The 27,719-nt window shown below is 39.3% G+C and overlaps 2 protein-coding genes across 3 annotated transcripts; one reads left to right on the top strand and one right to left on the bottom strand.

Moving 5' to 3' along the window:
• Positions 1 to 3,721: 3,721 nt before the first annotated feature.
• Positions 3,722 to 19,277, bottom strand: LOC100031472 (T-cell surface glycoprotein CD3 delta chain). Its single transcript, XM_007494710.2, has 6 exons — positions 19,146 to 19,277; positions 10,465 to 10,491; positions 8,707 to 8,925; positions 7,786 to 7,917; positions 4,130 to 4,173; positions 3,722 to 3,885 (listed from the first exon to the last, which is right to left on the bottom strand). Exons 1-6 carry the CDS (start codon positions 19,228 to 19,230, stop codon positions 3,820 to 3,822), a joined length of 573 nt encoding a protein of 190 aa, XP_007494772.1. The 5' UTR covers positions 19,231 to 19,277; the 3' UTR covers positions 3,722 to 3,819.
• Positions 19,214 to 27,719, top strand: LOC100031464 (T-cell surface glycoprotein CD3 gamma chain). 2 transcript variants are annotated; one of them, XM_056794320.1, is made up of 6 exons: positions 19,214 to 19,349; positions 24,702 to 24,725; positions 25,487 to 25,720; positions 26,255 to 26,386; positions 26,586 to 26,629; positions 27,319 to 27,719. In XM_056794320.1, exons 1-6 carry the CDS (start codon positions 19,229 to 19,231, stop codon positions 27,382 to 27,384), a joined length of 621 nt encoding a protein of 206 aa, XP_056650298.1. In that variant the 5' UTR covers positions 19,214 to 19,228; the 3' UTR covers positions 27,385 to 27,719. The 2 variants fall into 2 exon arrangements, with proteins under 2 accessions (XP_056650298.1, XP_001380716.1); XM_001380679.3 differs by lacking the exon at positions 19,214 to 19,349 and adding an exon at positions 21,899 to 22,187.

The raw sequence follows: 27,719 nt of genomic DNA, 5'->3' as shown, positions 1-27,719 counted from the left end.
ACAGCAAGATAATAAACAAAATCAAAAGACTGGAAAAAAATAGAAAAAATTTAAGATATCTGACATCAAAAACAACTAACTGAGAAAACAAGTGAAGGAGGTATCATTAAACTTTTATTAGATTTTCTGAAAACTATGATTTTTAAAAAGCCTAGACAATAAATATATTTCAAGAAATCATTAATGAAAATAGTCTAGCTCTATTAGAACTAGAGGGCAAAATAAAGATACATCTCCAGAAGGAAGCCCCAAGTGAAAAGTCCCCCAAATCCCATAAACAAAATCCAGATATCTCAAGTCAAAGAAAAAATCTTGAGGGGCATCTAAGTGGATAGAGCACCCTTACTGAAATCAGAAGGACCTGGGTTTAAATTTTACCTCAGATACTTCCTTCCTGTGCAAGTAACTAAGCAAGTAACCCTGGACAAGTAACTTAACCCTGTTTGCTGGCTCTTGTCCTTCTGTCTTAAGAGTTGTTATTAGGACAGAAAGTTAAGGGTTTAAAAAAAGAAAAGAAAAGTCTTACAAACATCCAGAAAGAAACAGTTCATATACCAAAGAACTACAGTTAGGGTCAAATAAGAACTAGCAGCTTCCACTAGAAATTTATACAAGGATAGCATTGTAAAGAAAAACAATTTCACTCTGATCAAAGCCTTGGCCAATCATATTTTCAGAGAATCTATAACAAAGTGCATTACTCACACCTCTTGACAGAGAGAGATAATGGATCTAAAGCATATAAAGAAACATACATTTTTGGATATGTCCATTGTGTAACTTCATTTTGTTTAATCATGCTTATTTGTTAAAAGCTTGTTTCCCCCCCCTTCAGTTGGTTAATAAGAAAGGGGGGGGGGGGGGCAGGTGGGGAGCAGGTGGATGGCTCAGTGAATTGAGAGCCAGGCCTAGAGACGGGAGGTCCCAGGTTCAAATCTGGCCTCAGATACTTCCCAGCTGTGTGACCCTGGACAAGTCACTTAACCCCCATTGCCTAGCCCTTACCACTCTTCTGACTTGGAACCAATAAACAGTATTGATTCCAAGAAGGAAGGTAAGGGTTTAAAAAAAAAAGGAAGGGGTGGTAGGAAGGAATTAGCAATAGTGATGGAAAAAACAGAGGGCCATTGTGACACCTTTAAAAATGCACAGAGAATGGAAAGAAGCTCAGAAAAAAAAAGACAAGCAAGATAGTTTTGAAAGTAAGTTGTTTAATCTATTCTATGCTACTAGATATCAGTTCTGAGGCTGAAGAGTGGAAAGAGGTTAGTGGAAAGGATGTTTATTGGAAAGAGGTTCACTAATTCAAGAATGACTGAATAAGTGATGGAATATATGAAGGCATACTGTTGTGCTACAACAATAATGAAGAGAATGGTTTCCAAAAAACTTAAGAAGACATGTGAACAAATACAGAACAAGGAGGACAATTTATATAATTAATGATGTTCTCAATGCAAACCACTTCGAAAGATCTAGCAACTCTGATCAACATAAAGGAACCAAACACAATTCCAGAAAAATCATGATGGAACATGGTATCCACCTCTATATAGAGAGGCCATGGATTCAGAGTGCAAATTAAAACATATTGGGAGTGTGAAGTACAATATGGCTAATGTAGGAGTTTATTTTGCTTAACTATACATATTTGTAATGGGCTTTTGTTTTTCATGCTTTCTTAATGGGTGAGGGAGAGAGATATAGGAAGGAAAATTTTCAGAACAAAAAATAAAACTGCATTTAAACATTTAAAAAAATAGAAGAACAAACAGGGGCAGCAAGGTGGTTCAGTGGATAGAGAGCCAGTCAGGCCTGGAGTCAGGAGGACCTGGCTTTAAATTTGGTCTCACTCTTTCCAGCTGTGTGACCTTGGGCAAGTCACATAAACCCCAATTGCTTAGCCCTTACCACTCTTCTGTCTGGAATTGATACTTATTATCAATTCTAAGACAGAAGGTAAGGGTTTCTGTTTTTTTTTTTTTAAGAATAAAAGCAAGTGGCACGAAATAGAGATTCATAGTTTCATAAAGAATCCACTTTGTTTTGATTATCCCGAATTTTGGGGGTGCTTAAGTTCAAAATAAAAAATAAGATTAATTTTAAAAACTAGATAAGAGAGAAAGAAAAAGAATTTTGTGCCATAAGAAATTCTGTAAATAAAAGATTCAAGGAAACCCGGTCAGACTTTATATGAACTGATATTGACTAAAGTGAACAAGACCAGGAGTATAATTTTTATAGTGACTATACTGACATAAAGGAAAATAATTTATGGAGACTTTAAAACTCTGATCAATGAATTAACAAAGACTAATGAGAAGCATTTTCACTCTTGGCAAAAAAAAAGTGATGGACTAAAGGTCCAGAATGAGGCAATTTTTTCCTACAGTGTCAATATATAAAGTTGTTATACATGACTATACTTATTTACAATGGGGTGACTTCTATTTATGAGGGAGAGATGAATAGATTGGTATTGTTAGTGATGCAAAAATAATGATTAAATAAAGTAAAAAAACATCAATGAAACATTTTTAAGATACACAGGAAAGAGCAAGAGAAAGTTCAGATGTCTCTTCCCAGTGTGCCTCAATGTCCTTTCCTAGTTTCAGAAGAAAAAACACTCTAATTTGCTAAGGCTAAATCTCACTATTCCATTAATATTGCTCTATCGACAGCTTAATAAATGTGTTTTCATGCACTTATTTTTCTATTCTTTGTATATTGAAATGGTCATGCTCATTATTAGCACTTGCTAAATTCATAATAATCAAGAAAAAAAATGTTTAAATGAATGTCTCATTATCCAACTGTAGTCCATCATTTCTCTGCTAAGAGGTAAGTGGCACAATTCATCATCAGCCTTTTAAAAATTTTTTGTTTATTTTGCCATTCCTCCCCCTTAGGCCCTTTGCTTCTATCTTAGTATCAGTTCTAAGATAGAAGAAAGGCAAGGACTAGGCAATTAGGGTTAAGTGACTTGCCCAAGATCACACAATTAAGAAGTGTCTGAGATAAAATTTGAACCCAGGTCCTCCCAACTCCAGGCCTGGTGCTCTATCCACTGTGTTACCTAGCTGCCCCTTTGGCAATTCTTTAATTGCTGTAGCCTCAATTCAGTAGCCAGGCTTGTTGGGGCCAACAGGAGAATAAAATTAGAGACAAAAATAAGAGGAAACCCAAACAGGAGTTAGAGAGCAAAGCTGAGATATTTTATCTTCGGCTAAAAACCCAGTTACCTCTTTTCCCCTCCCCCATGAGTATCAACAGGAACTGAGTGGTAGGGTCCCACTGATGTCGAAGCCTCCTCTGCTTATGACATCATGGAAACCACTACTGCTTGTGCTGTCCTGCTTCAGGAACTCAGAACCCTACACCCAGCTAGAAGGAGGGAGGAAGAGCTCAGGAAGATTCAGGGATAGGGCTGGGGGGGGGGGGGGTAGGAGGGGGCAGAGTAGAAGAGGAAGTCAGAAGGGGAAAAGGCCTCTTGCTTAATTCTACTCCAAAAGCCATGGGGATACTCCAGCGTTAGACTGAGTACCAGAAGCTGGGTTAGGAATGAAAGGCTACCATCATCCTGTCTACACTAGAGAAAAGAAAGGCAGGCATGAGGCAGGAAGTCAGAATAAAGTCACAGTGGCCAGGTCAGAAGCATGACAGAACCAGCATATTCCCCATTCCCTTTTCAGGAGCCAAGTAGAACCCAAGTAGGCACTGATTTAGTGAAATAGCAGAGAATTTTATTGGCTAAATAACTAGGGAAGACAATTGTTAGCATGTAGTTGGGGTGCTGTTCCAGGTCAAAAGTTCCAGTGCTCACTTGTTCTGAGGTCGTTTGCCTCCAATATGGCTGTATGAGTTGTCATCTCGATCTCTAAGTGGCTAAAAGATAAAGAGAAGGGAGAGTAAGGTCAGAGTTTTTGTTTTTCTTATGTTTCTTCTTTTGAAAAAAAAAAAAACTCTTTATAGCCCAGAGCCTGCCAAGGGATCAAAGCTGTGTGTTCATGTTTCCCCCATGCTGTCTGTTACAAATTCCAGTACAATACCCCCAGTCACCCATACAAATGTCCTTAATCCCTTAGACTCGATTTCATCCCTTCCACCCTTATCCCTCTTCATTACTCACCTGGTAGAGTTCATCATTCTGCATCAGAATCTGCTTATCAAAATCTGCTCAAAGAGAAACCCAGAGAAGAAGAGTTAGTAGGAGCCAGCCTGAGAGACCAACAGATGCCCAGGACAGGACTGGAAAGGACTGAGCCCCAGATTCTGACTATAAGGCTACTTAGAAGCATTCAGACTGCTAAAGCTCTTACCATCCTATAACCTTTACTTCTTTTGAGTTGATCTTATTAATTTATTCATTATTCAACAAATATTAAGTGACTACAAGAGATTAATAAGACATTATTGCTGGGAAAAAATTTTATAACAAAACTCTCTGACAAAGGTCTAATTCCCGAAATATATAAGGAACTAAGTCAAATGTATAAGAAATCAAGCCATTCGCCAAATGAGAAATGATCAAGGGACCTGAATAGGCAGTTTTCAGATAAAGAAATCAAAACTATCAATAATCACATGAAAAAGTGTTCTAAATCCCTCCTGATTAGAGAAATGAAAATCAAAACAACTCTGAGGTACCACCTTACGTCTAGCAGATTGCTCAATATGGCAGCAAAAGAAAGTAATAAATATTGGAGGGGATGTGGTAAAATTAGGACACTAATATATTGCTGGTAGAGTTGTGAATTGATCCAATAATTCTGGAAGGCAATTTGGAACTTTGCTCAAAGGGCTTTAAAGACTGTCTACCCTTTGATTCAGCAATACCACTACTAGGTTTATGCCCAAAGAGATAAAAAAAAATGTTTGTACAAGAATATTCATAGCTGTGCTCTTTGTGGTGGCAAAAAGTTGGAAAATGAGGGAGTGTCCCTCAATTGGGGAATGGCTGAACAAATTGTGGTATATGATGTTGATGGAATACTATTGTGCTAGGAAGAGTGAGGAATGGTAAACTGCTAGATTTCTATATGACCTGGAAGGATCTCCACAAACTGGAGTGAAATGAGCAGAACCCAGGAGAACATTGTACACAGTAATTGAAACATTGTGGGACAATCAAATGCAATAGACTTTGCTACTAATGGCAAGGCAATGATCCAGGACAGCTCTGAGGAACTTATGAAAAAGAATGCTATCCACATCCAGAGAAAGAACTGTGGGAATAGAAACACAGAAAAAAATATGATTCATCACATGGTTCTATAGGTATATGATTGGGGATTTTGGTTTTAAAAGATCACTCTATTACAAATATTAATAATATGGAAACAGGTTTTGAACAATGATACATGTACAACCCAGTAGAATTGTTTGTCAGCTCTGGGAGAGGGGAAGGAAAAAGGGAGGGAGAGAACATGAACATGAATTAAGAAAAACATTCTTAATTAATTAATTTTAAAAATAAGACATTATTGCCCATAACGCCTACTAGGGATAATAAGACATGTAGGGATAGGAATTGGGCTTGTGATTTCATTAGTATGAGAATTCCCAGGAGAGGAAAAATCCCTATACCAAAGCAGTTTCTCTAGAGACCTGCCAAGAATTGCTAGGTCATATAACCAGTATGTGTCAGAGGCAAGACTTGAATTCAGGTCTCTCTGGCTCTGAGGACAGGTCTCTACCTATTGTGTTGAACAATTTCTCATAAGACATGTATAAAAATAAATGTAATAGAAATTAGAGATGATAAGTATGTGAGGAATATAAGATACTATGAGATCAAATCAAGGAGGGATCAGCTCTAGCTAAGGGAATCATGGGAGGCTCTCTGAAAGAGATGGAGTTTGAGCTGAGTCATTCAGGATCCATAAACTATCAATAGATGGAGATGACATGGGGCAGGGGAGGCATTTGAAGAGTACAGAACAGCAAGAGAATAGAAATTAAATAATCTAAAATAACTAGAAAATAATTAGTAGTCTAATTTGGCTGGCACATATAGAATATGGGAGAGTAATAAATGTCACAAGGTAGGCACTAATAAAAGGTTGTTGATTGATAGGACTTGGTAAGAGAGTTAATTATGAAAGACTTTGCATCTTAACTTGTTGAAAATTTAAAATGTCATCTCCAAAACTCTTTTCTCTTCAAGTTCCCAGATCCACTCTCTCCAGATCACTCTTGACATATATCCTCACCTCCTACTTTATTTAAAAGGTTGATGGCTCAGCTAGGTAGCACAGTGGATTGAGAGCCAGGCCTAGAAACAGATGCTTCAAATCTGGTCTCCTACCTGTGTGACCCTGGGCAAGTCCCTTAACTCTCATTGCCTAGCCCTTACCGCTCTTCTGCCTTGGATCAATACTTATTATTGATTCTAAGATAGAAGTTAAGGGTTAAAAAGAAGGGGAAAAAAGAATTGATACTAAGACAGAAGGTAAGGGTTTAAAAAAAATAAAAAATTTAAAACCTTCCCTTGACTTCATTAACCAAAGAGGCAGGATGGGATAGTGGAAAGGACACTGAATTTGGAGTTGAAGGGTCTGGGTTCAAATCCTAATTGTTGGTGCTGCAAACTATATGTGTGACTGAACAAGTTATTGGCTCTCTGGGATTTAGTTTCCTTATAGCACAACAAAAACTACAGTACAATAATAATGTAAGATGAATGTATTTGGACTAAATATAAGGTGTTTTCCAAGTTTAAATCTATAATCCCATGACCAATCTATCATATTATCTCTTTCCTCCCCTTCAAGACCAAAAAGAATAGTCTACACAAGCTTTCCTTGGTTCTTCAGCATCCATTCATTCCTTATCCTTTCATAATTTGATTTCTGTTCCTACTATACTAATCTAAAAGATTCTTTATTTACTTATTTAAACAGGACTACTTTCAGTTCCCTCTTCTTATCCTACCTTCCATTTCTAAATTGTTAAAGTCAGTTGGAAGGAGTTATAGAAATAATCTATTCCAACCCTCTCATTTTCAGATGAGGAAACTGAAGCCCCAAGTAATCAGTTGATTTATCCAAGATCAACATAGCAAGTAAGTATTACAATTGACACTTGAACCCATGTCTCCTGACTACTAATTTGGTATTTATACCATTCAGTTTTTTTCTCTAGTCTCTATGCCTTTACCCTCCATATCTTTATCTCTTCCCCATACCTTTATCTTTTCTCCCAAGTGATATTTCTTCTTCCATTAAACCATGTCTATCTCCTACCCCGTACCCACCCAGAAGAAATGGTGCCTCCCTGATTAAAGTGATCCTAGTTCTTTTCCTGGACATCTCCTTTATATCTTCAGGATTTGTATCTCTTTTTTTCTCTGCCCATATTATATTGTCAACTCTTTGAAAGTAGGTTCTACATCACCTCTACACCTACACTAAGTAGGTGCTTAACAGGTATTTGCTGAATTAAATTTATTCTGTAGGCAATAGTGATAAAATTATGACTGATTTAGCTGTAGACTAGCTTGATGGAGGAAGGAAATATCACAAGCAGCATGTGTGGGGACAGATATGTGCTCTGACCTCTTGCTAAAGGACATGCATGAGTATGCTCATGGATCCTGATAGATCATCACAATAAAACTTCGTATTAAGAAATTAATCTGGCAGTAGTGGAACGGATGGTACATCAGAGAAAAGCCTGAAGGAAGAGCCCCATGGAAAACCTTGGTTGTGAATGGGGAACCTAGAGGATGCCAACTTTGTCTTTTTCCCCTTGTACTTGGTTGTGCATGTCAGAGCCTCAATTCACCTGCTGAGAGATACCCCTCCTCATGCCCTGCAAAGCAGTAGACTCCAACAGCCAGAAAAACTGTGGCAATAATATCAGCAATCAGAATTCCAATCAGAGAGCTTGATTTCACTTCCACACAGTTCTGGCACACTGTAAGAAGGAAAGCACAAATATCCCCTCAGTGTCAGGAAATGCTCCCTAATGGACCCCCAGCCCACCTCAGGGACACAGACACAGTAAGTGCAAGACTTAGCTATCCCTATCCCCTCCCCAATAATTTCTCATTCCAAAAATCAATGAGGGATATTCTAAAGCTCTTAGCTTTGTGAGAGATGATCCAGTCTATTTTCCTAACGAAGCCAGAACCTCCAGGTCCTAAATCAAGGGACTGAGCTTCCTACTTTACTTCTAAAACAGTGACAGTGAACCTATGGCACTGGTGCCAAAGACTGCACACAGAGCACTCTCTATGGGCACTCAGCTACCTGCCCCCTCACCCAGAGTATGTTACTAGAAAGGCAGAGGGACTTGGGCTGAGCTGTTTCCTTCCTTACTCTCCACCATGCCTAATGACCTGCCCCTTCATCCAGCAGCCCAATGGGGACATTTCCTCTCTCCCCTGTGTGGAGTGAGGTGAGGGGGGGGCGGGGCATGGCACATGGTCTCTGGGGGGTGGGACCAGCATAGCACTCAGTCTGTGGGATGGAGGGTGGGCAGGGCCTGGCATTTCATCTCTAAAAGTTTCACTCTCACTATCCTAGGACTATGGAAGGCATGCTTTGGCTCATATGGATTATTGTCTCAGTTCAAGAAGTTTCAGATTCCAGCCTTTACCATACAGAGCCCCCCCTCCTCCTCCCCATAGCTAAGATGCTCACAATTATTACAACTAAGGGGAAAAGGATAGGGTGGGGATAAGGAAGAGAAAGAAGCTCATACTCCGATAATAAACCTGCAGAACAGATTTCTTGTCCTTGTTGTCACTACATTGATATATTCCTCGGGGATCCTGGATTTTTTTTCCCAAGTCCACACTTTTATTGCCTAGATGACTTTTATTTGATGATTCCTCCAAGTCCATCCATGAGAATTCTGTGCCATTGCACTTCAGAAAAATCTTGTCCTCAGATTCCACCACTGATATGCTTAAGGGTTTGTCTAGAGAAGCAAAAATTATAATTACAGGTTTTTTTAAGGCCAAGCGGTAAAGTGAGGAGGGAAATAAGGGAGAGGGAGGAAGACAACTTCTATTACTCTTATTAGTGACTTAACAGTCAATCAATATGGTATATTGTCTGTAGATCCAGGGAAATAAAGAGACACACAGTCCCTGTTTTCCAAAGAGTTCAAAATCTAATGAGACACATCAGTTGGGGAATGGCTGAATCAATTAGAATGTATGAATGTGATGGAATACTACTATGTTGTAAGAAATTATGAAAAGAATGGTTCCAGAGAAACCTAGAGATTCCCACTAACTGATGCAAAATAAAGTAGTGAACAACACCAGGATAATAACTCATAGAATAATAGGAATGTAGAAATGAATGACTGAATTATTTAAGAATTCTCATCAACAGCCATGATGCTAGAGGACTTCAAATTAAGAATACTGCCCTTCCCTTAACAGAGAGGTGATGGACTCAGAATGCAGACTGAGACACATTTCTGGATATGACCTACATGGAGACCTGCTTTGGCTATGTATATGTGTTGTTAGGGGGAAAAAAAAGAAAAAAGACAGAGACAGAGAGGAAAAGAAAGAGTGGGAGAAGAGAGAGGGAGGGAGGGTAGAAGAAAGGAATGGAGGAGAGATAAAAGTCTAATGAGGCAGACAGGACTTGGGCAGATGGAATGGACTTTAAAACACTCAAAAGGCAGCATAAAAACTAAGATATGTAATACAAACTGAATGAATACATGTGTGCTGGGGGATTTGACTTAAAGCAGATTTTATGGCATCAGCTAATTTTTGTGTAGGGAATCTTTCCTTTATAACATCCTCCAGTCTTTGTTTAAAGACACCCAGCGAGAGAGCACCCACTACCACTATGAGATAGACAGAGAGCCAAAATCTGCTTTTCTGTAGCTGCTCTTAGTTCTACTGAGACTAAGTATTAAGTCTAACTCCTCTTCCACATGATAGCCCTTTGAATATTTGAAGACAGCTCTCCTGGCTTCCTTAAATCTTCTCTTCTTCAGGATAATTGTTCCCAGTTGAATTGAATTGATCTGGGAAGATTTCCAGGAGGAAGCAAGCACAGATTTAAAGTAGCAGAAGAACTTTAAGTGATGATTGAGGCAGATGGATTCCTGCCGAAAAAGTTCCCCAATTATCTCACCTCCCTGACCAGGATGCCCCTGTTTTACAGGATGATTTCTATTTACAAGCCTCATAAAACATACATATGCCCTTTCCCTCTCTCATTAGTCCTCAAAAAAAAGGGGGGGAAGAAAGATGAAAACATTAAACAAAGGATCTGTTTTGGTCAGGATGAGACCAGGGCATGTCATGACTTTCAGAGACCTTAAAAGTTTGAGGTGAACAATTGCTCATCTCCAAACTAGTCAACTCCCACTTTTTACAGTCTCTAATTCTCTAGAATTCCTGTAATATTTTATCTGCCTAGAACTTGCCCAAAGATTCTGTCTCTTGGTTCTCTATTCGCTATTTCAGAAAGAATCCAAATAGCCTACCTTCTTCATCTGCCTGGACATCAGAGCCTGTGGAAAGAAAGAACACAAATTCAACTGGTCAGGATCTGTTCAAAACCCAAAAAAGTGCCCTGAGTGTCTTGAGTTGCCTTCTCCATTCAATTCAAAATTTTGTTGTTCTTTTCTTCCCTTTCAGGTTCCTTATATTATATGAAGCAAAGTTTCCTACAAATATGAGAAGGAAAAAAAAATTTAACCCCCCCCTAACTATGACAACTATGAATTCCTCAAGGAAAACCCCTCTATTGATCCTTAGTAGAGGTAGGGATCCACAGGTGTGGAACATAACTTATGACAATTTTTTTTTTCAACATGTTGAATAGTTTTACTGAATTTTTTTCACTTCTTCCTCTTAAAAAATGTTTTTGTTAAAAGGGATAGATCCCTGAGAGAGATCAAGGAGGTAATACTGGTGGTATAAAAACAAAAAGATATCAACAAAAATCTATTTTTAAAAATAAATTCCTCAAGGAAAGAGGTCATGCCATTTTTTCATCTTTGCATCTCCAGCTTCTCTTAAAGCATCTTAATTTAACCCTTATCTATGCTTGATAAATGCTTATTGAATTGCACTGAATTGCACTTCCATGATTTAAGCCCTAGATTTCCAGTGGCAGAAGGCTGTAGGAGTAAAAGGTAAAGACTAAGAGTGAGACATTTTTCCAGCTAAAGACAATTTAGGAGGTTAACAGAGAAGTCTGAGATACAGGAGTAGGAACCAGCACAGAGCACTTAGTGCAAATAGCACTAGCAACAGGGCTTAGAGGCAGCTGGTTCATTGGTAACAGTTTCAAAAGACCTCAGCCCAGAGAGGGTAAGGGGGGCAGATAACTGGTGAGCAAGAGATTATAGAGGACCCTGTGCTGTCACTAGATGCAGCTATCACTGATTGGCAACTCTGTTGCCCATAAGAAGTTCTGGGTTGTGGTTCCAGGGCAAAAAGGAGCTCCTGTGATCAGTCACAAAGCAGTGGGAGCCCTGGTCACAATTCTGAGGTGGAGAGGAGTACTAGCATTTGTGGTTGCAGGAGAATAGAGGATCTGGATACCATTTCAAAGCCAAGAGTACCAGCACTTGAATCTGCAGACAACTACAGGCCCTTCCTAGGTAAAAATACAGACCAGAAGAACAGTGGCCCCACCTCTCCTTGGATCACATCACCTTGGAAGATCAAAAAATTTGCAGATTCCCTCTAAAACTAGCTTTGAAAATAGCAGCACATAAAAACTTAAAGTTTGAGATAGTGCCTTCTCACCCCAAGTAAGCAGAGCCCAATTTTAGCATAAAGTTCAAAGTCAAGAAATACAGTAGACTAGAAAAATGAGCAAACAACAAAAAATTAACTTGACCATAAAAACTTACTACAGTGGCAGGTAAGATGAAGCCTACAAAACAGCTATAGCCAAAGCCTTAAAGAAAAATGCTAATTGGACCTAAGGCCAACAAGAATTCCTGGAAGTTAACAGAAGCCATAAAAGTGGCATTTAGGTAATATAGTAAATAGAATGCCAGGCCTAGAGTAGGGAGGACCCAAATTCAAAGACACTTCCTAGTTGTGTGAACCTAGATGAGTCACTTAACCTCAACTGCCTCCTCTTATTGATCTTCTGCCTTAGAATTGATACTAACACAGAAGGTAAGAGTTTTTTAAAATATATTTTGAAAAAGAAAAGAAAAATGGTGGAGGGAAAATTGGGAAAAGAGATGAGAATGATACAAGAAAATTATGAAAAGAGGCACACACAAAAAACCTGAAGAAAATAACACCTTCAAATGGAATTGCCCTTATATAGTAAGAGGCACAAAAATTCACTGAAGAAAAGAACACCTTGAAAAGTGGAATTGACCAAATGGGGGAAAGAGGTTTAAAAACTCACTGAAGAAAATAATTTTTAAAAAATTAGAATTGGGCAAGTCAAATCTAATGACTCGGTGAGACATCAATAAACAAGAAAACAAAATTTGAAGATGAAAACACTTATAACGTTTATAAAAACAAGAGCCATTCCCCAATTGATAAGCTGTCCAAGGATATGAACAGGTAGTTTTCAGAAGAAAAAAATTAAAGCTTTTTATAGTCATATGAAAAAATGCTTTAAATCACTATTGAGTAAAGAAATAGAAATTAAAACATCTCTGAAATACTATCTCACATCTATCAGAAATAACAAATGCTGGAAAGAATGAGGGAAAATAGGTACATAAATAAACTGTTGGTAGAATTGTGAATTCATCCAATCTGGAGAATAATTCGGAACTATTCCCAAAGGACTATAAAACTGTACATACCCTTAACTGAGCAATCAAGAGAAAAGGACACATATATTCAAAAATATTTATAATAGCCTCTTTTGTAATGGTAAAGTATTGAAAATTGAAAGGATGCTTATTATTTGGGAAACAACTAAACAAATTGTGGTACATACTTGTGATGGAGTACTACTGTGCTACAAAAAAAGATGAAAGGGTGGTTTAAAAAAAAAACACGGCAAGACCTATACAAATTAAAACGAAGTGAAAGAAGAACTTGGAGATCATTGTGCATAGTAAACAGCAATGTTATACTGATGATGTGAAATACTTAGCTACTCTGATAAATACAACAGAGAGAGAACAGATGAACTCTGAATGCAAATTGAATCATAATTTTCTTGCTTTCTTTTTATTTTGCCTTTTTTTGCAATATGGCTAGAATGGAAATGTTTTTTGCATGATTTCTCACATATAATTAATTGATATTGTTTTGCTTGCTTTCTCAGTGGGTGGGAAGGAGAGAATTAGGAACTCAAAATTTAAAAGTAAATAAATATTTTATTTAAAAGAAAGAAAATAATAAAATTGTTAAAATAAAGAAGTCATCTAAAACAAAGATGGCATTAAAAAGAGATTGAGAAAAAAAAAGAGAAAGATTGGGGGGCAGCTAGGTAGCTCAGTGGATAGAGAGCCAGGCCTAGAGACAGGAAGTCCTCAGATCTGGCCTCAGATACTTCCTAGTTGTGTGACGCAGGGAAAGTCACTTAACTGCAATTGTCTAGCCTTTACTCCTACTCTGCCTTGTAATTAATATTTAGCATTAGTTCTAAGATGGAAGATAAGGGTTTTAAAAAAGAGAGAGAGATTATCTGGCTCCTCAGATTGAACCTCAGAGAGGTGAGTTCAAGGCCTTGTTGTAGCCACCACATATCTAAATTTATTCCTCAGCTATGTAACTTCAGACATTCAGTTTCACCACTACATCCAGGGGCAGTGGGGTTCTGGGAAAGTAACTTATCAAATGAATTATAAAAATATTTATTTATATATTTTCCAGTGAGAGACATTTCTGTCTAATAAACCAATACTAGTCTTCAAGGGTATCCCTCTCTTCAGGACAGCTTTCTTTTTCCCAGTTTCCAAGCAACACTGTTCTGCTAAGACATTATCTGGGGCATGTTGCAATTGATTAGAACAAAGCTCATTTTACTTCACGGAAATACCAGAGATTTGTGTAACTTCAGTTACATTTTAGACGAATGTTTTCCTAAGGTGGGTTCCAGGTCACTCTGGTCTTTATGTAAGATGAAGGAGACATCTTAGTATTAGCTACCCCTTCATAAAATACCTCTCAGTGTGAGTTTGTTAGTTTTAAGTCACTATACACACCTAAATTCAAAGGAACTAGCTATAATGAAAAGATTTAGCCAAGGTCCTTATTTCTTTAAGTTCTATGTTCTTTCTTTGTTACTTTATCAGTTCTCCTAGATTCACTTAACATCTCTATGCAAAGGAGTTCTAGAGCTATATGTACATCATGAGTCTCTCTCCTGAGATAGTTTCTTTTATTTTTTCCAATTACATGTAGAATCTCTGACAACTGTTTTCTGAAATTTTGCAATTCAGAATCTCTCCTTCCTCCTCTCCTCCCTGAGGCAGTAAATAGTCTGATACAGGTTATATCAGTACTTTCATGCAATACACATTTCCATATTCTCCATGTTATAATTGCAGACACAAATCACACATACAATAAAAAAACTCAAGAAAGAAATAAAGTGAAGGATAGTGTGCTTTGCTCTTTAATCAAATTCCAACAATTCCTTCTTGGGCTGTGGATAGCATTGTTTTGTTTTGGTTTTTAATAGCATCTCTTTGTGTTATCTTAGAACCTTTTTTTTTTTTGCTGATAATAATTTAGTCCTTCCCAGTTGACCATTGTACAATATTTTTGTAACTATATACACTATTCTCTTGGTCCTGCTCATTTCACTTTGCATCACTTCATGTCTTTTAAAGTTTTTCTGAACTCATCCTTTTCATCGTTTTTTATGGTGCATAGTTTTTTTAAGGTATTAGAAGAGAATTTTATTTTGAACACTGGAAATATTAAAGTTGATGTGGGTTTTAATATACTACAGATAAGTCATTGCTGTCCCAGAAGCACAATACAGAGAAATGGAAATCTAAAAATTAAAATTACATGTTGGGTAAGGACAAGACAAAGAGAATACATATTAGAATCAGTGATTAGGTGAGTGTACTGAAGAAAAGAAATAATAATAAATGCAGAGTAAAAAAAAGTTTTCTGAATTCCAAAGTAAAACATTGATACTTTAGCTGTATCTTCTTCACTACCTGGAGAAATTATGTAAATATTTTACCTCCTCTGAAATAGCTTCTTAAATTACTAGGTATTTATGAATGGCATCAGACTGGGTGTGAATTGGTTGTAAAAGATAACGAAATAAAACTTCAAAACATAAAAGGAATAAAAGATATCATTGGCAGAGTGAGGATTATGAGGTACGGAGCTCAAGTGGTACCCTTTTATCTTTGTGACATTAGGAAAAGCAAGGAAGGTATTCGCCTATAATTTGTTTTTAAAAATATAAATTATATATGTATGCTTTTGAGTTACCTTTATATTTGTTTTATTCAGATATTTTTTCCCTTGATTTTGTAGCTATTTTTTTAAACCCTTACCTTCTGACTTAGAATTAATACTGTATATTGGTTTCAAAGCAGAAGAGTGGTAAGGACTAGGCAATGGGGGTTAAGTGACTTGCCCAAGGTCACACAGCTAAGTAGTATCTGAGGTCAGATTTTAACCCAGGACCTACCATCTGTAGGCCTGGCTCTCAATCTGCTGAGCCACCTAGATATTCCTAGTGTAACGGTTTCCCATTACAACCATATACCACAGCTTATTCAGCCATTCCCTAATTGATTGACATCTCCTCAGTTTCCATTTTTTTGCCACTACAAAAAGAGCTGCTAAAATTATTTTTGTACAAGTAGGTCCTTTTCCTCTATCTCTGATCTCTTTGGAATACAGACCCAGTAGTGATAGTGCTGGGTCAAAGTATATGCATAGTTTTTAGCCCTTTGAGCATGGTTCCATATTCTGACAGAGATAGACAGAATGAGAGAGAAAGAGGAGAGAGAAACAGAGACCGAAAGAGAGGCTAAGCATACTCTCTGACATCAAAGGAATTATACCAATCCCTCTGTTCAGCTTTATCTGATCTACTCGTGATCCAAATATTAAAAGACAGCTAGTAAAATGTTCATCATCCAGTTGCCTTCATCTACCTCAGGCAAAATCCAAGAGGGGAGTAAAAGATGGAGGTGGGAAGGGAACAAGCATTTTTAAAGCGCCTACTATGTCCCAGAGTAGCTATATGACACAGTGGATAAAGTATGGGTCCTGGAGTCAGGAAGAAATTTTCCCGAGTTCAAATCCAGGCTCAGACTCTTCTTAGATGTGTGACTCTGGGCAAGTCACTTAATGTTATTTGCTTCAGTTTCCTCATTTGTAAAATCAGCTGGAGAAGGAAATGGCAACCACTCCTGTAATCTTTGCCAATAAAGTCCCAAATAGGTCACAACAAGTAGGGCAGGCCTGAAATGACTGAACAGCTGTATACCAGGCCCTGTGCTAGGTGTTTTATAAATATTGTTTTACTTGATCCTCACAACAACCCTGGAAGTAGGTGCTACTATTATCCCCATTTTACAGTTTCCTCAACTGTGTAACTGGATTTGAATTCAGGGATTCCAGACTGAAGGCCTAGTACTCTATTCCCTGCATGATCTAGCTGCCTCTCCAGCAGAGGTTCCCCCGACCCCCTCAAGCATCTGCATGCTACCTAGAACTAGTCTGTTGCTTAGACTGAATTGGTTGCTGCTGACTCTAATATCCAGATCAAAGCAGGGATAGGACAGCAATAAGGAGAATTCCTGTTAAATGTCTCTTTTTTTTAATATGAGTGAATATCCCACTAGTGGTTTGTCTTCTACCTTGCAATTTTGCAATTAAATCACCTTAGTGTGAGGCTTTATCTCCTCATCTACAAAATGGACTAGGTGAACTCTAAGGTCCCTCTTACCTCTGAATCTATGATCTTAAGGAAGGTGATGCCTTTTTGAACTGCTATTCTGTTCTCATTTCATGTTGATTATTATTAAATTAATGGCACAGTATAGTACTTTCTGACCCTGTGACCTAGCAACTAACTATGAAATTCAAGGACATCCTTTATACAATCTGAAAGGATGTGCTTTTTGAGTTCTTCAAATCTTTCTTTAGGGATACCAAAGATGCAAGGGTCCTGTTTTTCCAATTTCTAGGCCCACCTGGTCCCTTATGGATCTGCTTCACATGGAAACCTCAGCTACCCCAGGGTAGTTAGTCACCTCTTGATTTGTCCCAATCTTCTAAATTATTAAGAGCTGGCTAATACAAAACCCCCCACCACCACTACCACACATGCACACACACATACAAACACAATACAAACTCAACACTAGAAAAAATTTGAATCATAGAAAACATCTAGCTTGGCACTACTAGGTCATAGAGAGAAGAGAAAGGTAGAATGTCTGACAATCCTCTTTCTTTGTGCTCCTGGGGACCATGGGGAGGGCAAGAGATGATCTCCATCTTGACTAGACTCAGAGGGTCAAGAGGATGAATGAACGAGTTGATTTCTCTCTTAATTCCTTATTCTGAGCAACACATCTATTCAAGCTAGTGATTTAACATCAGCCGAGAAGAACATACTGTACAACCTTAGAACTGGAAGGAGCTTTAGAGATCATATAGTCCAGAGGTTCTTTTTTGGATCTGGAACCCTTGTAGCAGTCTGATGAAGTCTATGGTCTCCTCGGAATAATGTTTTTAAATGCACAAAATACACAGGATTAGATTTGGAAATTTTTATTTAATTAATTTAGAATATTTTTTCATGGTTACAATATTCATATTCTTTCCCTCTCCTCCTCCCATCCCCATCCTGTAGCTAATACTCAATTCCACTGTAATACACAGGATTAGAAAGGAAACCAGTTATGCTAAATATAGTTGTCAAACTATTTTCTAAGTCCACAAACCCCAGATCTAGTCCAAATTCTTCATTTTATAGAAAAAGTATCTGAAACTCAGAGAGATGAAGCAACTCACTCAGGAACACACAGCAAGCTAACAACAAAATTGAACTTCAGCCCTTAACTCCTGAGAGCATCCTCTTTACACCATGCTGGTCTAAAAGGTCCCATATAGTTTGGCCTCACTGACTTTGTGACAGTCTCCTACCTGTGGTACAGGGAAGAATATTACCCTTTGAACAAAGAGACAGGGGTTTAAATTCTACTTCTATGCCTTATTAGCTGGGTGACCTTGAGCAAGGTCTTTTTATTCTCTCTGATTTGCAGTTTCTTCATCTACAAAACAGGAGTAATAATAGTCTTTAAACTACTACCTCATAGGGTTGTTGTGAGGTTCACATAACATAATGTGCTTTGTTGACCTTAGTATGGTATTTAAAGTGTAAACTATTAGTACTAAGCTCAAAATGGGGACAATAGAATCTTCTAATGTGAGGATATCAAACTTAAAAAGAAATGGATCCCTGAAGTCATATATTGACTTAGAAAATCAAAAAGAAATGTTACCTATGTTGTGCTGCATTTTAGTTTACCTTGTTAAACATTTCCCAATTATATTTTCATTTGGTTTAGGCTGAATCAGGGAGTTTTGGGGTGGCTCAGCTGGTAAGTGCAAGTTTGAAGCTGCTGCATAGCTGAGGTCTCTCTGGCTTTGGCTGAATTGAGACAGAGACCTCACAAGTGCAGAGGATGGAAGGGAGTCACTGACACTTTTCAGGCTCTGCCCTTACTGATATAGCAAATTAAATTAAATTAACCCTTTCACAGAGAAAGAGAAAGATAGAAAGAGAGAGGCCAAGAATATTCCCCAACACCAAAGGAATTATCCCATCTCCTCTGTTCAGCCTTATCTGCTCTACTCATGATCCAAATATTCAAAGACAGCTTGTATTGGGAGGACTCCAGAAAAACCAAAGCTCTGAATATGGAAAAAGACTTTTGAGGTAGCTAGGTGGCACAGTCAAATGAACCTGGAATCAAGAAGACCTGGATTCAAATCTGGCCTCAGACACTTCCTAGCTATATAACCCTGGGCAAGTCATTTAGCCCCATTTGCCTAGCCCTTACTCTCCTGTCTTAAGAGTTGTCACTAGGAAAGAAAGAGTTTAAAAAAAATAATTTCCAAATATCCCTTTTGTGGGACCAAGCTGGAATGAAGACCCACAAATGTTTCATTCTAACAGGGGGCCTCTCCCCTAACTTCCCTCTTCTCCATTTCCCATCCATGATGAAGAACTTACCCTGGAGAAGAATGATGGTCAGGATGAGGCCAGTCAGACACAAGTCCCACTTCATAGTCCACCTGGGTATTTTCTGAAGAGCCATGAAACCATCTGCCTCCAAGAAAGCCCACCCACTCTTCCTGCACTCCTCCAGCCTTCCTTCCGGAAAAGATAAGAAGTGTTGGGCGGACCCCAGCAAGTTCACAACCACTTGTCTAAATTGTGAGTGACATGAGATCACTAGAGTTGAGTTGAGAGGTGGGAACAGGAAGAGAGCAGGTGCAAACTGATCTTTCTTTCTGTGCAGGAAGGCTTCAGATGCTAGGTAAGGGGAGAAAGCAGGGGGCAAAGAAATTTGCTAGAACTCTAAGGAATGGAAGGTGTTCAAAGCACAAAGGCAGTGGTGGGATTATAGAGATTCCGAAACCAAGGAATTCTCTTACATGAAGCAATAGGAAGAAGTGAAAATTGCATAATTGTCATTAGGAATAGTCAGCCAACATTTATTAAGTGCCTACTATGTTCTGGGTACTATACTAAATGCTAGAGATACAAAGATACAAAGAAAAGCAAAAGACAGACCCTTCACTCAAGGAGCTCATGATCTAATATGGAGATACAACATGAAAACAACTATGTGGAAGCAAAATATATAGAGGACAAACTGGAGATAATCAGCAAAAGGAAGGCTCTAGAAATAAGGGGGACCAAGAAAGGTTGTTAAGGTAGGATTTTACTTATAACGTGAAGGAAGCCAGAGAATGTAGGAGGTGGAGTTCAGGAAAGAAAGTAGTACATTCAAGGGTGAGTCATCAAAAATGCCCAGAAGAGAGCTGGAGGGGGGAGGTCCTGGCTTTAAATCTAGCCAGAGACACTTCCTAGATGTGTGACCCTGGGCAAGTCACTTAACCTCAATTGCCCAGCCCAGTGATGGTGAAACTTTTAGAGACCAAGTGCCTGCCATGCCCCCCCACCAAGTTCCAGGAATGCCACTCCCCCTTACTCCACACAGGGGAGGGAAGAAGCATTGGGCTGCTGGACAGAGAGGTGGTGAAGTGAGGAATGTCCTCAGTTAATGTAGAGAGTAGGAGGAGAGTGGCCTGAGTGCTCTGCTCCCCTCCAGCTCTGCAGCCTATGAGCCACTCGCCTGACCCCCTGTGTGTTCCCATTGGGCTACTGGGCAAAGGGGCAGGGGATATGAAAAAAATGTAATCAGGAATAATGAAGAGGAAGGGAGCAGCTCCACCTGAGGCCCTCTGCCTTTCTAGTAATGAACTGGGGAGAAGGGGGTTTGCGGAGAGCAGCCAAGTAAAGGGCCCACAGAGAGTGCTCTGCATACCATCTTTAGCACAGGTGACACATGTTTGCCACCACAGGCCTAGCCTATTGATGCCTTGGAACAGATACTTAGTATCAATTCCAAAACAGAAGGTAAGGATTTTTTGTTGGTGGTGGTATTTTTTTAAAGAGGGTAATAATAATTGGGAATAGAAGTAACTAGGTGGCTCAGTAGATAGCCAGGTTTAGAGATGGAAGGTCCTGGATTCAAGTCTGGCCTCAGACACTTCTGTGCTGTATGACCCTGGGCAAGTCACTTACCCTCAATTATCTCGATTTTACTGCTTTTCTGCCTTGGAATGGATATTTAGTATTGATTCTAAAGTAGGAAGGGTTTTTTAAGAAAGAAAGGAAAAGAAAATGCCCAGGAATATTGTATATGAGGAAAGTAAAGAGGATAGTATAGCTAGGAAAAAATTGTGGAAGGTAGTAATATATAAGAATATTAGAAAGGTTGGTGGGACCAAGTTAGAAAGAACTTTTAAACTCCAAACAGAAGATTTTACATTTGAATCTAGAGGTGACAGATTTTTGTTGTTTAGTCATTTCAATTATGTCTACCTCCTCTTGATCCTATTTAGAATTTTTTTGGCAAAGATATTAGAATGGTTTGTCATTTCCTTCTCCAGCTGATTTTACAGATAAGGAAACTAAGGCTAGTGGGGCTAAAGGGACCTGCCAAGAGACATACAGCTAAGAAGTTTTTGAGGCCAGATTTGAGTTCCTAACTCCAGGCCTGTTGCTCTATCCATTGACCCTCCTAGCTGCCCCGAAGTAACAGAGTTACTAGAATTTATTGAGTAGCAGGATGACATAGTTAAACCTGAGTTTTAGAACAAACCTTTTGGCAGCTTAGAATATAAATTGAAGAGAAAGAGAGGATTCAATCAGGGAGACCAAATAGGAGGCTACTACAAGAGTTCAGGAGAGAATTAATTAGAGTCTGAACTAGAATGATGGTTCTATGAAAGGTGAGAAAGGAATTCAGGAGCTAAGGAGTTGGGAGTCTAATGATAATAATTTTAAAACAACTTTATTATAACATTGTAAAGATAACATTTTATATAGCATTTTAAAGTTTGCAAAAATATTTTCCTATAAGGTAAGCAGAACAACTATCTCCATTTGAAAAAAATAAGGAAACTGAAAAGTTTGGCTTACCTATAATCATCTTACTAATGAGAGTGCTTCTAACTAGGGTCTCTTGATACCAGATCTCCCATTTTAATCACTATGACAAATTGACAGGAAATTTGCCTATCTCCCTAAAGGAGGAGATCAAAGACACTTCTGGAGACATCTGGGGCACCCCTAACGCCAACCATCCCAGGGCCCCTTTCCTTTTGCTCCACTTCCACCCCAAAAACAGAGCCTGTGAGATGAGAACTCATTGTCTCCCCTCCCTCCTACTCTGGCTCCGCCCTACCTACACTTCAATCATTTCATACTCTGCACAAAGTCGCTGCACAAAGCAAGAATAGCTTTCTCTATTGCCTTCTCTTCTTGCCCCTTCCTAGAGTCCCTTTTACTCACACAGGAGGCTGTGGTTTAGTGCTATTGCCCTATACACCACACCTCAAGGCCCAGCAAGCAAATTTACAAGCAAAAAGTGAGATCAGACTAGGTACAACTCAACAGGATCCCCAACTGTTATCACAAGAAAAGGACCCTGGAAGAGCATGAAGCTGGCCAGCCTGATCCTGACCATCATTCTTATCCAGGGTAAGGACTTTAAAATGAGAACAGAAAGGAGGGGAGGGATCTTGGGGGAGAAGTCACTCTTGAGAATGGGGTATACTGGGATTTCCATCCCAGCTAGGTCCTATGGAAGGGTACTGATGGGCTTCAGTTTTCCTGATGTTATCCTAGGTGGGCTGGGAGAGGGGTCATCAGTGAAGGTAGAGGTTATAGAGAAAGGGTCAAAAAGCAGCAATCTCTCATGAGGCTTCGGTAGTTCTGACATCATTCCAGACTTGCAAAGCCGGAGTTCTCAGATGCACTAGAAAGAGAATTCTGCCTGCTGCCTCCATCTTGGACTTGAAACTTACTTCAAAGGCTATGGGGCGAGGAGCCGGAAAAGAAGGGAAGAAGAGGCTCTGAACCCAAGGCTGAGGTTGGGATTAAACCTGAGCATGATTTAATGGAGTCAGGGGACTTGGACTCTAGGCTTAGCTCCACCACCAACTAGCTGAGGGTTCTTCATCTCTCCTATCTGTAACTCAGGATGACTATAAATAGACTAAACTGGACTCCCAGCTTTCTAGTCTCCCCTCTCTTAAATCCATTCTTCACACAACTGCACAAATCATTTGGCTGGTAAAAAAGACTAGCAATGTCACTCATCTTCCTCTCTTGTCTCTAGAATAAAATACAAAGTCCTAAGCTCAGGATTTAAAGCCCTCTACAATTTGGCTCCTTTCTGGCCTTCTTTTCCAACCTTATTTCACATTACTCCAATCGAAATACTTTATGCTACAGTCAAAGAAGCCCAACTTGCTCTTCCTTGCCTGAAATGCATTTTATCCCTGGTAGCACAGTAGATAGAGTGCCAGGCCTAGAGTCGGGAAGATTTATTTTTCTGAGTTCAAGTCTGGCCTCAGATTCTTACTAGCTGTGTAACACTGGGCAAGCCACTTCATGTACTTTGTCTCATTTTTCTCACTGTAAAATCAGCTGGAGAAGGAAATGGCAAAACCACTCCACTAGCCTTATCAAGAAAACCCAAAGTGGGGTTATGAGGAATCAGATATAACTGAAAAATTACCAAATGCCCCTAAGGAATTCTACATTCAAAGTACAATTCATGGGCCTTCTCTTATCAGAAGCTTTCCTTAATACTCCTAATTATTAGTGCTCCCTTCCTCCTCAAATAATCATGTATAATCTTTGTACATTATATCTGACTCCTCCTCTTCTTCCCATCTAGTAGAATGTGAGCTCCTTGAGACCAGGAATTATTTTTTGTTATATTTTTGTAATCCCCATGAGAGCCAGTGCCAGGTACATAGAAGGCACTTAACTGGTGTTTGATCAATTAGATTGGGCACTGGATATCTAAGCACAGGAACTTCTGAAACAGAAGTGAAAGAAAAATCAACAAGCCATTTTAGCTTTTAAAATTTTGAACCCAAGTGAAAGGGAAGAGATCTCTGTTCCAACTTGCCATGTTCTTGCAGGAAACAAGAAACAGGGCATGGTTAAGGGTCCTATTTCCATCTCTTCCATCTGTGGATCACACTGTCCTGAACCAGGTTTAGAGCCAAAAGCCAGAGCTACAGTTTGCTCCTTCTTGGACGGTGGTCCTGCTTCCTGTTTCTAGTGATGTTTGTACTCTATGTCTGGGATATGCCTATGCCTTACAGAAAATGCAAACCTGGAGATTATTGGGTGGCCAACTACAATAGGATTCCTGGGATTTTCACTTGAAACATATTTCTGAGGAGACATATGTTCCATGTGCTTATGTGATATATTACACCTCACCTATGCATTTACCATGAATTATTTTATATTCAATTTTAAAATACATATGTCATGCTTCCCTAACAGACAACTTTGTACTTCCCCCAGGATTTAGCACAATAGGAGCATTTTTTTAGACCCATACCTTCTTAGAATCAATACTAAGTATCAGTTCCAAGGCAGAAGAACTGTAAGAACTAGGCAAGTGAGGTTAAGTGACTTGCCTAGGGTCAAATATCTAGGAAGTATCTGAGGTCATATTTGAACCCAGGACCTCCTGTCTCTAGGCCTGGCTCTCTATCCACTGAACCACCTAACTGCCCCTACAGTAGGTGCTTAACAAGTGTTTGCTGGATGGAACTTAAATCAATTTTGAAAAAAATCTTGATCCTTCGGCAGGTATATATACATCTAGGCTCCAACTCCAATCAGGGATTTGGGGGCTAAAGATTTGGGGTATATAAATTCTCCCGAATCCAACTTGGCAATTGACATCAAAAGTCAGGTTTGAAGGCAGCTGGGTGGCTCAGTGGATTGAGAGTCAAGCCCAGAGATCTGGGTTCAAATCTGGCCTCAGACTCTTCTAAAATGGAAGGTGTGTGTGTGTGTGTGTGTGTATGTGTGTGTGTGTGGGGGGGTCAGGTTTAATGCTGCTCGTTGATCTGGTTTAAAACTTGGGCTAACTCAGAACTATCTGAGACACAGTTTACCTATGTTTTTCACCAGGACTTTACCAGATGGTCCTAGACCCACTTTCTTTCTTTTTCTTTACAGGTATTGTGGCCCAGACAGATGAAGGTAAGAGAAATTTCTTCTTTGTGATCTCACACACTGTTAAGCAAGATTGGACACTGGTTAGAGCGCTAGTTCAAGAGTAAGAAGATCTGAAACCACTGATAATTACTACCTAATTGACCTTGGTCAAGTTCTCTAGCCTGCCTGGACCTTAGTTTCCTATTATGTAAAATGAAGGGGGTTGAGGGGGAAGCTGGGTGGCTCAGTGGATTGAGAGCCAGGCCTAGAGATGGGAGGTCCTAGGTTCAAATCTGGCCTCAGACACTTCCTAGCTGTGTGACCCTGGGCAAGTCACTTGACCCCCATTGCCTAGCCTTTACTACTCTTCTGCCTTGGAACCAATACATAGTATTGATTCCAAGATAGAAGGTAAGGGATTTATAAAAAATAAATAAATAAACAAAGTAAAATAAAATGATGGGGGTTGAACTAGATTGCCTCTGAAGTCCCTTCCAGCTTCAGATCTATAACCTTGGAAATGCCAATAACACGAGTAGGGAAACTTATTTATCTTAAAATCCTCAGTTTCTAAAAATCAAGCTACAATTCTATGAATTCATCTGCTCTTTGTCTTATGTGGGCAGGTGGGAAGAATGTAAGGTAAAGGGAGAAATGAGAAAATAAATTATGTCCCACATGCCTGAGAATTAGGATTCTAATATTTTCTAGTCATTGCTTGAGAATGGTAATTACCACATCCTTTAGGAAGGGTACATGTTTTAGAGGTGAACTCGGTCTCAAGCATGTGATTTTCCATAATACAGTAGGAAAGCCTGTGGACTTGGATGACAATCAACAAGATGGGACTGTACTACTAACCTGCAATTTTCAAGAGGTACAAACTGTCGAGTGGATTAAAGAGGGAATGATCCTGAAGGAAACTAAGAAAACATTAAACCTGGGAAGTATCTTCGAAGACCCCCAAAATGTATTTTGGTGTAGAAACTTAACAAATACACCAAAGAAAAAATCAAGCCCACTTCACGTGTATTACAGAAGTATGTAATTCTCTTTCTGCTTTTCATTTTAGTGGGGAAAAAAATGAGATGGTCCAGTAGGACTATAGAGCTGGAGGCTGAGTAGAATTGGGTGATAAAGGCTCATAGGCAAGACTCTGGAATAGGCAGCAGCCTCTTAATTCCCTTAAAGGAGCCTACCTAACCATATTGTGCTCTGGCCTACGTTGGGTCTATCCCTCTACTGGAATGAGACAGCTAAGATACTTCTAGAAGCTATGGGATAGGAGGAGGTTCTAAAGGAATACAAGATAGGAGGCTTTTGGTTAAGGGCAAAGGAATCTAGACAGTCAGCTTCTCCACTGATCTTAAAAGTGGTATTCAGTGTTAAGGGATTATCAAGTCATTAAATTCACAGGCCAAGGATTTTTTCAGGTACTTTCTAATACTCTATAATGAAAGAACCATTAAGGGATATTCTGGACAGGACACGTCTGCCTATGAAGGAACCAAAGTTACCAAGGAGAATACTCACCAATATTTTTTAAAGGAATTTTTTCCTTTCCTTCCTCACAGTGTGCCAAAACTGCATGAAGCTGGATGGGGTCACTCTATCAGGCCTAATCTTAGCTGAAATCATCACTCTTTTCCTCCTTGCTGTTGGTATCTACTTTATCGCACGGCAGGATGGCGTTTGGCAATCAAGAGGTAAGGGATGGAGTCTTCAGTATCATAATCTTTCTGAGTACTTCGAGATACTCACAGAAAAGTTTCAAAGATCTGGGTGGACCTGCCTAGGAGTGATTTTTGCCTATATGGGACAAGAAAAAAGGGGAATGTCCTGGGGTCTGCTGCCTCTCCTAGGGTCTGACTACCACTGACTCTCCCTCTGTTTCCTTTTGTGTAGCTTCCGACAAACAAACTCTGCTAACTAATGACCAACTTTACCAGGTGAGTAATGGGAAATGACAGCACCTTTGGTAGGACTAGCTGGGAACAAAGCCCTTAAAATTGTAAAGCAGATGACTCAGAAGGATCCACTCAGAGGAGGAAATGCTTAAGATATACCAAGGACTTGAGTGTCCTCCCCCTGCCTCCTTGGCCTCCACAGATCAAGGAATGCTAAGAAAAAGAGAAATTAGGTCAAGGTCCAGGAGAAAAAATGTAAAAGAGGCATCCTAAATGTCTGAGTGAAGTTTTAAGCTTTAACAATTTTTAAAAACTAACTTCTGTCTTAGAATTTATATTATGTATCAATACCAAAGCAGAAGAGCAGTAAGGGCCAGGCCATTGAGGTTAAGTGCCTTGTGCAGGGCCACACATATCTGATAGATAGATGATAGATAGATAGATAGATAGATAGATAGATAGATAGAGATACAGATATAAATCTTTCTCCAGGCCTGGCTTTCTATCCACTGAGTCACCTAGCTTTCCCTGCTTTAATAAATGTTAATAAGTTTTTAAATGCAGTAAGACTTGTTGGGGTACCCAATACACACAGCAAGGGAAAGGATAACAAGGGTTGTGTTCTATCCTTCCCTCAGCTCTACATAATGCTTTCCACATAGTAGAAAACTGGTGAATAAAGAATGAGAGGATGGGGGAAAGAAGTTGCTGATTTTGTTCTCCCCTCTCAGCCACTCAGGGATCGAGAAGATGACCAATACAGTCACCTTCAAGGGAGTCACCCTCGGAAGAAGTGAGCTTTCAGACTCAACTTAATGGTGCCCTTCCACTCTCCTACTTCTCCATCCCACCTCTGCAATTCTGACAACTGCGTCTAAATAAGCTTCCCCCTTTCCAGTGTGACTGTAACAATCCATCCCTCCTGCTCTCCACTGATGGAGCTCTGCTTAGCCAGAACACAAGCTGTGTGATTGGACTGATTGGGGCAGCCCCATTCCCAAAGTGCTGGGGTCAGTGTGGATTTTCAGAGTGGTGTGCTGTTAATAGCATTTCAAAAACACGCTTGCTGAGTGCCTGTAATTCTCCAGCTGTGTCTGGAGCATTAGAAGGCATTGAATAAATATGCATTACT

The sequence above is a fragment of the Monodelphis domestica genome, chromosome 4 (assembly GCF_027887165.1).
Source record: "Monodelphis domestica isolate mMonDom1 chromosome 4, mMonDom1.pri, whole genome shotgun sequence".
In the NCBI taxonomy this organism is placed as follows: domain Eukaryota; kingdom Metazoa; phylum Chordata; class Mammalia; order Didelphimorphia; family Didelphidae; genus Monodelphis; species Monodelphis domestica.
The sequence above is the reverse complement of the archived record's forward strand: the minus strand, read 5'-3'. Positions and strand labels throughout refer to the sequence as shown.